Source organism: Trypanosoma cruzi, genomic scaffold (genome assembly GCF_000209065.1).
Source record: "Trypanosoma cruzi strain CL Brener 1047053516097 genomic scaffold, whole genome shotgun sequence".
Lineage (NCBI taxonomy): Eukaryota > Euglenozoa > Kinetoplastea > Trypanosomatida > Trypanosomatidae > Trypanosoma > Trypanosoma cruzi.
Window position 1 is genome coordinate 16,762 of NW_001849188.1, and position 12,498 is coordinate 29,259.

Genomic DNA, 12,498 nt, shown 5'->3' on the forward strand with positions numbered 1-12,498 from the left:
TTGCTGCGCCTCTCTAGCACTAACGCGTGCCTCTCGTTCCTGTAGTTGGGCATTAGCTGTCTCCAACTGCTGTTCGCGTCCGGCAAGCGCGCATTCTCGTTCGGCAAGAAGGCCATCGGTTAACGCAATGTTAGATTCGCACACCGATAGATTGTTATGCGCCTCTTCCACCCGCGAATGAAGCTGAGCGCCTCGATTCTGCACGTCCGCGATGGCACGGGCGTATTCCGTTCTAAAAAGCCCTTCACTTCAGAAGTGATGTGCCCTTGCTTGCCCCCAACTCCCGGGCCGCACCCACACGATGGGCGGGAGCAATTGAGTCTCGAAATTTGGTACTTGAGGCGCCCGGAGATTCGCAACATGTCCTGTAAGGCTCGAATCCTCCCAGGGTTTGGCGATGTTTCCCAAAATCCATGCGTAAGCCTGTCATCGGGGTGGCCGCAGTTAACGTCGCATCCGACGGGCAGTTTTCATCAATAAAGACGAGCTGCACCTGGACAGCGCCATTTTGGCGTACCGAGTCCGGAAGACGGGCACCAATATCGCCCCACTCGGAGGCCGTGTAAAAGGAAAGCAATGCCATTTCCTTAAACCAACCTCGCTGTGTCTGTAAACTTAAAAATAAAAATAAAAAATTATCCGGCCGCTATCGGCTCCCCAATCCCCTAAAGTCGTGGCCCTCCAAAATTCAAAAGACAGAAAAGTGTCATACAGAAGTGCATTCGTTTTACCCGGATACATATATGCATTAATTAATTTCGCCAGCTCTCCTGCGATCATACCAACAATAAAAAAGGAGGTAATAACGCCTCCAAGCCACAGAATCGTGCAATGTTCTTCCCTCTTCTTCTAAATTGAAACCTCCCCAACAGAACTAATGCAGCAGACACATGTGCAGCGCAATATCTTTCGCTGTCCCGCGTCCCATCTTACTTCCCATGAGTGCCACGGCGGTGGTGCCGGCGTTAAACCTGCGACGACCCCAAAATATCAGGCACCACGCTGTGGAGAGTGGATGTTTGACGAACGTGGCCTCGTTGGCGTCCAACAGAAAATGGCGTCAACTACAAAGAAACATCCGCGGCTCAAGCTGCCCGTGTGTGGCCGTAATAAAGCAAACACTGAGACACGTGTGGAACAACGTAAAAAGTGACAGGAGGAACCACCAGAGTAATCCGAAAAAAACATATCGATACATACACACGCAAAGAAATACATCATTCCGCATAATTTTCCGTTCATTTTTCTTTTTTCCGCATTTTATACGACATCATAACCAAAGAGAAAAACAAGCATGCCCTCCCACACAGTCATCGGGGAGCAGGAAAGAGAGTCACTGCAGGCACCCGCACAAAAAACAGAAACAAACCAACAATCAATGACGCTGTCGCTGCGGAGTACGATGGGTGGCTGCGCAGCTGCACAGCAGCCGTGGCCCCCACGCCCCTTTCCTCATGTCAGCCAGCAACGCGCACTCACAACTTCCAGGAGTTGACGCGTCACAGAACGGCCTCATCGATTGTTTTCCCTAACGTTTTATTAAATGCATCCTATGATCCGCACATCAGCCACCGTCTTCGAGTACGTACTCATTACAGAGTACAGATATGAAAGAGAGAGAGCACCAGCCCCCATATTCGGTGCTGCAGCGAAGAGCGTAAAACACACGCACACACACACACACTCGTTACGCATCCGCCCCGGGCTAGCGTGATACCTCGATAATCCGTCGTCGTCGATAATCGATAAAATAAAATAAGAACACCAAATCAATCACCCAATCAATCTATGAATAATCAAAAGAAAGAAGGTGCCTAGCAGAAGCATCCACGTTATGCCGTACCTGCAAGGGGGTTTGTGCATTCTCGACGTGCAACGGTGCTGTTGAGTGGCGGAGCCTTTACACCCCCAAAAGGAGAAACTGCGCTAAATTTTTCGCCAAGCAAACCATCCTTACCTGTCCAGAGGGGCATAATTAACGCTGCAGCTCGCACTGGATGCACGGTCCAGCAGGCTCAGCGCGTCTGAGTGGGTGTCACCAGCCATGGGCTGCAGCGGCGGTGCAGGTGGTTGGTACGACGACGCAACGGTGGTGCCTGAGGCGTACGACGATGACGTCATGTCGTGAGGCTTCTGCGTCTCTTCGTCGCTCTCCTCGTCATCGCGCAGCAGCGCCTCCAGCCCACCACGCCGCGGCTCGCGCAGCTCCTGCCAGTGGTGGTCCTCCGCGTACCAAAAAACAACGCTGTACACAGTGACCGCAAGCAGCACGGTCGTCAGCAGCAGCACGATCGCCACGTACGCCCTCACACCGCCGTCGCTCGGCGCAAGGTGGTTGGCCGCGCTGACCACGCACAGCACCGCAAGGAGCACAAAGCTCGCCGTCTGCAACACCGTCAGGAAGGCCGAGCGCATCATGTTCGTGAAGGCAACCACGCCCGCACCCGCAAGCAGCACAGCCGCCATGCAGAAGTACTGGACGTGGCAGCCTCCCACGGGCGGGTGCACAGCCGCAATCAGGCACACCACACACAGCACCGACAGCTGGAACACGCACCAGTACACGTGGCTGCCCCTCATGTTCGTCAGCATGCCGCCGTACATCCGCTGCTGCGCCGCAGGGAACCAATACCCGACGGGGTACAGCAGGCGCTCGTGCAGCGGCTTCCTCGAAAACTGCCAGTACTTCGTGAAGCTCGCGCCCACGTGGCGAGCAATCAAGTAGCACACGCCAGCAGGGAACGCCACACCGTACAGCACGCCAACGACACCGACCACGCGGTGCTGCACGCGAGCGTCGGGCATCGCCAGTGCAAGCACGGAGCCAAAGAAGATACCGAGGTGCATCGCGTGCGCCACGACGCACGTCAGGCTCGGAAAGCGCATCGCCGCCCACGCACTCGCCGCGTCCACGCCGCGCCACCGCTGGAAGGCGGCCGTCACACCGCAGTGCACGCACCCGAACACAGCGGCGAGCAGCGCGTTGCCCACCACCATCCACAGCGGGTCAAGGACAGCGAACACCGACAGGAAGTACGGCAGCGCAACGGTGCTCGCACGCTCCTGCGGCGAGGCGCATGGCATCCTCGCGAAAACGCCGAGTGCCTGCATCTCCAGAACGGAGCCCAGCCCGCCGGTCACCACCACGGCAACAGCCGCCGCACCCGCAACAACGCCGGTGATCGCCGAGAGGGCGCTGGCAGCGGCGGGCAGCGTGTTCGACCTGATCGTGAAGGACCCAAGCAGCACACCCTTGCAGCCGCCGTACACCGCCGCAGCGTCGCACCGAATGACTATCGTCTCGTCAGCAGCAGTGAAGTAACCGCGGTGCACGGGCACAGCCAGCTCCACGACGGTGGACGGATTCGTCGCGTTGCGCACCCACGTCGCGTTGCGCAGCATCGCTCCCCACGGGCCGCCGAACCCGCGCGGCTGCGCAGTCGACACCGGCACAAAGCTCAGGTGCGTGCCGAGCCGCGGGTCGCTTGCCCACCGAAACGGCGGTGGCAGCGCCACCATCAGCAGCGTCGGGACGGCGCTCCCACCGCCGCGGATGTCGTTCTGCGTCAGGCCTCCTCCAGCCGCCGTCGTCGTCACGGCGAGCGTCGGGCACGCCACGTCGCCCCACCACAGCGTGCCGCTCACCGACGCCGTCGGGGTCCGCGTGGGCGACAGCGCCACCGTCTCCGTCACCTGCAGGGTCTCCGTCGGCCCGTACTGCGGTGGACTGTAGTGCGTCGCGCTCAGGCTCGGCGTCCACGTCGGCGTCGGGCTGCGCGTCTCCGTCAGCGTCGCCGTGTGACTCACCAGCGGCATGACGGGCGTGCGGTTGCACCCGTCCACGTGCGGCAGGTACACCGGCAGGCAGTCGCGCCCGTACCCGCCCTCAGCACAGCGGCAGCGGCACGACCCCGACATCGCCCTCGTCGCAGCTGCAAAGCAGCTCACGTCGGCGTCGCACACGCCACACGCCACGGGAAGGAATTCCCCGATGATGCCGACAAACCTGTAGTCCATCGGCCGCAGCGCCTGCCCGTTGAGCGTCAGACACCCCACGACGAACTTTCGGCCGGCGCCCACGAGCACAACGGTGCCGTCCATCACGACAGGCCCGCTGCCGACGTTCCCGTGGAGCGTCAGCGTGCTCCGCACAAGATCCGCACGGCGCGGGTACGACGGCACCGAAAGGAGCCTGCCGCTGATGCTGTTGCCGCGCACCGACAGCCACGACCCGGACGCAAACGACGCCGACCCCCGCAGCACAAGCAGCGCGCCATCGGTCAGCGCACCGGCGTTGTCGTTCACTACGACAGCGGACGCGTTGGCCTCCACCCCGCTGTCGAACACCAACCCATGCGCAGCGTACAACTGGCTCCCCGACACGCGCAGCACAGCGCCCCCCGACGCAAGCACGCGCGCACTCGCGTACAACGCATATTCGCCACCGAACACAGCCGCGTCCAGCGCGGCACCGCCACCGACAAGCTCCAGCACGGTGCCATCCACCACCACCGTCCGCCCACCAGTCACCACGGTCACGAGGGCCACGCTGGCCACAACCAGCACAGACCGCACGAGCCGCAGGCCCGACAGCACCAGCACCGGTGCGTACGGCGAGGACTGCGAGCCGGGAAGATACACAAGCGGCGTCGGCCTCGCGGCAACCAGCAGGGAGTCCGTCACCGTCAGCGCGGACCCCGCGGGGAACGTGCCGGTCAGCACAAGCGCACCGTTCAGCGCCTCCACGTCGCACACGGACAGCTCCACCGGCCCGCTCTCGTCGCTCCCCGCCGCCCCCGCACCGCGCAAGCCTCCTCCGCCCATCACGTACAGCACGGCGCCGTTCAGCAACGACACGTTCTGCACAACGATCCGCACGCCGTCCCGCGCCATCCACGGCACGTAAAGCACAGGACTCACGCCGTCCAGCACAACGTGGCGCAGCGTCACCTCGCTCGCGCCGGCAGGCACAACGAACACCGACTGCACCGTCACGCCCTCGCGGAAGAACACACTCGACGCAGTGCCCACAGCGAGCGGCAGCGCGGGAGCTCCCACAGGCACGCACGCCTCGCCGTGCCCGCCGCTGCCGCACTCGCACACGCACACACCGTTCCTCATGCTCGCCGTCGCCGTCCCGGGCGCGTAGCAGTACGTGTCCCTGTCGCAGGCGTCGCACCCAGCAACGCCGATGCTCCCAGCGTCGCCAAAACCGGCCGCTGCGTACTCCTCCGACGTCGACAGGACACGTCCACCAGCGTAGTTGCACGCCACCCTCACATGCGCCCCAGCCGCAAGCGACAGGCTCAGCGACAGGCTCAGCGACAGCATCCGCGGCAGCAGCACTCGGTTGCGCACAAAGCTCAGCGTGCTCCCAGCAGCGGTCACGGCGCCAGCGGCGTAGAGCATCTCCCTCGAGACACCGTCGTGCACGTTGTCCTTCACTAGCAACATCGACCCGTCGGCCAGGCTCACCGTCGAATAAAACGCCACCGCGTAGTCCCCCGTCGAAGAGAATTCGCTCCGCACAAACGCCACGGCGGAGCCCGACACGCTCACAGCCCCACGCACAGACACCGCGTGCTTGCACAGCAGGAAGCCGCTGTCAACAAACGCCACCACGGAGCCGCCACTGGCCGCAACACCGCCCTCCACCGACACGCACAGCCCCAGCGCCGTCTGCACCGACAGCCCGTCAAAGTACAGCGCACCACGCGACTGAAGCACCACGCCGCCAAACACCAACACGCCAACAGCGTCGCGGAACACAGCCGCCACATGCGTGCGCGCGATGGTCAGCACACTCCCAGTCAGATTCACGCTGTGCAGCACGAGGCACGCGGAGGCGTCGCCAAGGCCGTAGGCGTTACGGTACGCAACGCTCTTCTCTGCAATCAGCACCGAGTCCACCACAGTGACGCGTGAGTCCTGCGGAAATCGGTTCGCCACCAGCACGCCGCCGCCGGAGCGCGACTCAAGCCCGCTGATCAACACATCGGCGCGCTGGCCAGCAGTCGGGTCGGATCGCCACCCCACAACGTACAGGCTCGCTCCGCTCACAAACGTGCAGTTCGCCAGCGTCACGTTGCGCACGCTCCCCGACATCGACTCCACGTCCACCACGACGTCCGCCGCAAAGGTCACACCAACGTAGCACGCCACCGACGTCCCAAAACCGGCGTTCACCTCCACACCCACACGCACGTCGCGCACGCACAAGTCAGCGCCGTCGGCGCTTGGGGACTCGGGGACAGCAACGGGCAGGCACGCATCGCCGTGGCCGCCCTCCGCGCACGTGCAGGCGCAGCCATCACTCGAGGCCGTCGTCGTGTACACGGGGAAGCACGACGCCGCAAGAGTGCATGGATCGCTGCAGGTCAGAATGGTGGCATTGTACACGGACGGAATAACGTAGTACGCCTCCTCCTCGCCGTTCACAGTGTTGCACGCGGCCACAATCTCTCCTTTTTTGAGGTCTCTGGAAACTGCAGGTATCCACAGCGCTTTCGTCATTCCCCTGCTGGAAATAAATTGATTGTCGGACACAGACAACGTGGAGTCGCGGAGATTCACCGTGGAGTAAAAAAAAGCAAAGGCTTCCGATGGGGATTCACGGCAGAGATTGCCGCTCAACTGCAGCCAGGAGTGGTAGTAGATGTTGGAGGTGTAGCTTGAAAAGGACACAACCGAGCTTCCCTGCATGTCGTTCCTCTGAAACACAACAGCTGAAAAAGACTCCACACGTAAGACCGACAAAATGTTCATGAAGTACTTCACCGGCCTCGTCACAACGTTGCCTCGGATCACCACGGCAGAGTTGTTCAGTACACTCAGCAATGAGGACTGGCCAGACCTTTCAAGATATATCAGCGTACTGTTAGCGCCGTCCATATGAAACGCGTTGCCCAACACCGCAAACACAGAGTGCCAAGACACCCTCAGCGCAGATCTGACAACTCGAATGGCGCTTGACGATGCCGTCACGGTCTGAAACACATTGCCGCTCAGCACCACCGCGGAGTCATTGCTGATCGCCAGCCCATTCATCGCAACACACGACGGCCTCCTAAGAACCAAACCCGACCGAGGGATCAGCCTCGTGACAGTGAAGCGGTTCCCGCTGATTGTGATGTTCGTGCGCGGTGGAAACACACCCTCCGGACTGAGCAGCGCGTCACTAAATGTGTTGCCGGTGACGACGATGTTCAGCGACCCCACAGCGGCGTACACGTTGCCCAACAGCAACAGCACGGCACCGTCCCTCCACGTGCATCCATCGAACGTGACATTCACCACGTCGCCCGTCATCGCCCCTATCAGCACCGTCAGGCACATGCCGCCCCCGCTGAACGTCACGTTGCGGTAGCACAGCCACGACAGCCCGCCGCCCACAGACTGCGCCACCTCGGGGTACACCATGTCGCTGATGCACTCACCAACCGGCGGTGGCGGCGTGGGTGTTGCTGGTGGTGGTGTTGTTGGTGGCGGTGGCGGTGGGCCAGCAGGCACAGGCGCCGGGACACACACATCGCCGTGCCCTCCAGCAGCGCACTGGCACTTGCAGTCCTTGATCGCCGTCGTCAGCGGAGCAAAGCAGTCGCCGTCCTTCGTGCACTCCCCGCACGCGGCAACCGTCGTCACGTTGGTGATGCCGTGGAGCGCCAGTTCTTCCGCCGTCGTCACCTTCCGTCCCGCGACCGTCAGGCACCCAGCAACGAACCGGTAGCCGGCCCCAACCCGCGATAGCAGGGGTCCCGACAACCCCGTCGAGCCCATCTTGCAGCTCGTCAGCGTCACCACACTGCTGCCGTCGATGATCACAAAGGTGGTATCACAGTCCTTGAAAATCGCACCCAATCCCACGTCGTTGTCGCGCCAATCCAGCCAGCTTGACCGCTCAACAATCCAAAATCTGTTAGCGTAAATAGCATAGAATGAAAAAACGCTGTTCCCCACCACGCGCAACACGCTGTGATCCGATACGCTGAATCCCTGGCGCAGATAAAGAAGGCTTGCCCCAAAAGAAATTCTATTGCTGAGAAGCGCAAAAACAGAGTGATCACTCACAGTGAGGGTATTCACGTACAGCAGATGTGCGTATCCATCGAAGCTGCAATACCGCGTGTACAGCGAGCTGCCACGGTCCAGCGTCAGCATCCCGCTCGAGTATAAACCAGACCCCCCATACCTCATTGCATGCGCCTTGACGTTGCTCACCAACAGCGAGGAAGCACTCAAAAAAAAGTTCTGCAGCAGCACCACGCTCAGCATGTTGCTCATAAGGTCAAGCAGCTGGACCTCAGAAGACTGCAGCGCGTCAACCTCCGTGACGGCGATGTCGCAGTGCTGCGGGAGGGCGAGTGCAAACACAACAACGGAGGACCGCATCACCGTCTGGCTCACGCGGATCAGGACGCCAGCTGACTCGGCCGCCGCAGCACCCCCAACAAACTGCAGCGCGGCACCCTCACGGAATGTGCACCCAGTGAGCGTGATGTTGATGGGGAGATGCAGCGGCATACGATTGAGAAAGAACGTCAGCACAGCACCCACGCCGCTGAATGTCACACCCACGTAGCAGTGGTGCGTCTTCCACATGTTCAGCGTGAGGTTCGTCAGCGTCTGGTTCACCACGCAGCTCGTGTCGCCGTCGACGGCTCTCTCCGGCACGGGAAGCAAAAAAGTGTCGGGCACCTCGAAGGGAAGACACGACGCGCCATGCCATCCGTCCTTGCAGCTGCACGAGCACAAGCTGCGGTCCACCGACTCCGTCCCGGGCATGTAGCACGCCGCGTCGTCGTTGCACGTGCCGCACCTGAACAGCACCACTTCCCCAGGAAGCGCGCCGTCGCACGACACCTCCTCACCGCCCTGCAGGTTGCACCCCACCACAAACCGCGCGGGTGACGTCACAATCGTGCTCCATGGAGGAATTTTCGCAAAGGCTTTACTCGACTCCGCCTGACGGTTGTTTGATAGCACCACGGTGGTGCCGCTGCCCGACAGCTTCATTTTTTGCTTGGAATTAGGCATACCTATCACTGAGGCTGCGCTCACGCTGTTGCCCTCCACACGCCACTGCGCACCACCCTGGAGAATCACAGAACCGTCCAAAAACACTAGCGTGGAATCAAAACTCTCCTTCCTGCCAAAGAAGGTGCAGTCCGCCACTCGCAGCAGCCCCGCGGAGCTCACGGTGGTATCCCCAAAAAGATAAATGCCATTTACTGCGCTCATCGTGTTGTTCTCCACGTCAATGTAGCCGCCGTTCCTCACATCAACAGCGGGAAAACAAACGGCTGATGCCGATCTGTAATCCCTCTTCTTTGATCTCAGCGTATTTCCCTTCACAATGATCCCGCCACCATCAAAAACAAAAGCATCGGGGGAATAAACTGCATAAATATTCCCCTCGATTTTGTTGCCGAGTAGAAGCAGCGTCGTGTTCTCACCAAAAGTAAACTTCGGGAATCGAATGGCGTAGCTCGACGTCGTCACAAGCGTACTGCCCACCACCAGTATCTGGAAGCTCGCGCCAAAATCACCCTCAAACTCCAACTCACCGGAATCCAGCATCGAAGACGTCACGTTCACGTGCACACGCGCACCACTCCCCTTGATCGACAGGCCCATGAGGACGCACTGCAGCAGCGTGATGTTGAGTGTCTTTTGTGGCGCGTCAAAATACGACAGGTCCAGCACAATCGCAGCGGTGAAGGTCACGTTGACGAAGCACAGACCACGCACACCGGGATCAAGATCGTCCACGGAGCTGATGCTGCCACCGTGCACGCAGCAGATCTCCGTGTCGTCCGCATCGGGGAGCGGGAGCGGCCCAAGGCCGTCCGGAACCACAGCTGGCAAACACGTGTCACCGTAGCCGCCAGCAGCGCACACGCACTCACAGCCGCTGATGCTGCTCGTCCTCGCCGCAAAGCACACGGCCTCCACGGTGCACGCGCCACAGTCCAACACCCTCACGGGTGCTCCAATATTGAGGACGACTCCGTAATTCGTCACGGGAGAGCCACGTGCCTCGTTGCACACGCCGTAGATGGTCGGGCGAGAGTCGGATGGCGGTGGCCAGTTGCTTGTCATGTGTGCAATGGATGACGAGTACGAGCCATACGTGAATTTGTTGTCAAGTATCGACCACACACTCCGATCGTGGAACGTCACGCCGTTCTTGTTGGCCACGTACACAACGTAGGCGGTGCGAAACTCGTTGTCGCGGTGCACCAGCCAGCTGCCGCCAGCCACGGTCAGCGTGTTTGCCATGAGCATGGCGAAGCCGAGACGGAACTCGCTGGACACGATCTGCAGCACGCTGCCGCCATCCACCGCAACGTCCCCAAACACACACGCGCCCTTGTAATATTCGGTGCTCGGCGCACACCACGAGCTGTTCTGTATGGAGAACACGGAGCCGCCGCCAACACGGAGGTACGACGCAAGAGCGTACATCACGTGCGTCTGCGCATTGACGGCGCAGTTGTCCATGTAGAAGGCGCTGGACAGGTTCACGCCAAGGCCGTGCTCCACGAGGATCGCAGCGCACGAGCCTCCGCCACACACCAGCGTCGACCGCGTCATGACAAACCGCGTCGACAGAAGCCGGACGCCGTCCAGGACAAGCGCGGGGCCGTACCGAAATCCCGCATGTCCAGGAGTCGTCGGCACGTACTGCGACCCGCCAACCGTCGCGCGCAGCGTTGAGTTCGCCAGCAGCACACTCGAGTGCAGCGGCATCGCGCCATGCAGCACGATCGTGCCATCCAGCGACGTCACATTCGTCATGTTGACGAGGGCGTGCGGCATCGGGCGCGCCGTGCTCTCGCTGAGGCCGCCAATTCGCAGCTGCGCGCCACCCGCAAGCACGCAGTGGCGCAGCGTCACGTTCAGAGCGTCAGCGAACGCATCCATCGAGCGCAGGTCCACCGCCACAGTGATCGACCCGCTAAACACCACCGAGTCGAAGCACGCCGTCGCCCGCCCGCCGCCAACCGTCACCGACTCCGTCAGCGTCACGCCACTCACGCAGCCCTCCGCGCCGCCACCACCGCCGCCGGACCTCGCAGGCGGCACGTCGAACGGCAGGCACGCCTCGCCCACGCCGCCGGCACGGCAGCTGCACACACAGTCAGAGAACGACGCCGTCAGCACATCAAAGCATGCCAGCGCTGCCGCACAGCCGTCGCACGGCACCACGCTCACGGAAAACATGCCGGCCGAACGGTAGTCGTCGCTGCTCTGCAGCACCCGGCCGCCGGCACGGTTGCACTGCACCGACACGGCCCCGCTCGTGATCGTCAGCCCGGAGACAAGCGTAGCGCCGGTGGCAGCGCAGCGCGCAATCGACACGGTGCCGCCGCTCAGCGTCACCCCCGACAGCGACGCCACAGACGACGCCTCGCCCACCGCCCACACGTCGCGCAGCTCCAGCCACCCGCCGCCACCGACCGTCCCACCGTCGCAGCGCACCAGCGAGGACGCGACAGACCCCTCGACGCCCGCGAAGCGCAGCACCGAATCAACCACCGCGAGGCGCTCTCCGAGCACAATGCCGCCACCGCTGCTCACAACCGACACGTTCGTCACGGAGAACACCGAGTGGCTCTGCAGACTGAGACACGACGAAGACGCCACACGCATCGCGGACGCGGTCGAACCTCCCGACGCCTCCAGCAACACGCCGTCAAGCACCACCGCGCTCGACAGCAGGTCCACACCGCCGCCAAAATACACCGCCGAGCCGCCCGGGTGCAACGACCTCAGCACAGTGTTGCTCACACGCAGCTGCGACTGCAACAGCGACGTCGCGTGCAGCACAAGCGGCGACGCCACCGCGTCCGTCAGCCCGCTCAGCTGCGAGTAGCGCATCGGCCCCGGCGTCACAATCGTCGAGTCACGGACCGTCACGTTCGTGTGTGCCGGCAGGTTGTGCACAAAGACGAGCGAGCAGTAGCCGCCGGACAGCCCGCTCACGCTCACCTCCAGGCTCCGGTCAGTCGCCGGCTCACCGCTGTAGCCCCGCACGTAGATCTGCGCACCGCCGTCGCACACGCAGTCCCTCAATTCGATGCGCAGCGCGCCGGGAAGCATCGCTGCCAAGTCGAACACCACAGCCATGCCGTTCGTGATGGACACGCCGTCCATCAGCACCGTGCCCACAGCGCAGCCAACCGTGATGGCTCTGTCCACCGTACCGCCCCGCAGTCGCAACACCACCGCATGCACAGCAGGCATCCACGCCGCCGCCGCAACCAGCGCCAACAAAACGAGCAGCGCCACACGCACAGTCGCAATGGCCCTGCACCGCACACGGTGCCGGCTGCGCGGACACGCACCCACCGCAGACCGCATCCTCCAACCCACACAGGTATCAATAAAGCCTTCTTAGTCTATCGTTCTCGCCCAGTCGACCGTAACTCCCGTTTAGCAAATCCCCTTTCTACAGATGGCGAATCCAGTGACACAATTCCGATATTTCGTTAACCC

General features: G+C 61.8%; 1 protein-coding gene across 1 annotated transcript, besides 6 other annotated features; it reads right to left on the minus strand.

Moving 5' to 3' along the window:
• Nucleotides 1-780: part of a mobile genetic element that runs on past the window's edge.
• Nucleotides 1-12,498: part of a sequence feature (areas not merged during assembly with more than two copies in the genome that could not be assigned to a particular haplotype) that runs on past the window's edge.
• Nucleotides 616-639: a sequence feature (AT_rich).
• Nucleotides 619-780: a mobile genetic element.
• Nucleotides 1,954-12,363, minus strand: Tc00.1047053509529.60 (dispersed gene family protein 1 (DGF-1), putative; the record flags this gene model as incomplete). The annotated part of the gene is made up of 1 exon (XM_807501.1): nt 1,954-12,363. One exon carries the CDS (start codon nt 12,361-12,363, stop codon nt 1,954-1,956), a length of 10,410 nt encoding a protein of 3,469 aa, XP_812594.1.
• Nucleotides 7,442-7,497: a microsatellite.
• Nucleotides 10,981-11,068: a microsatellite.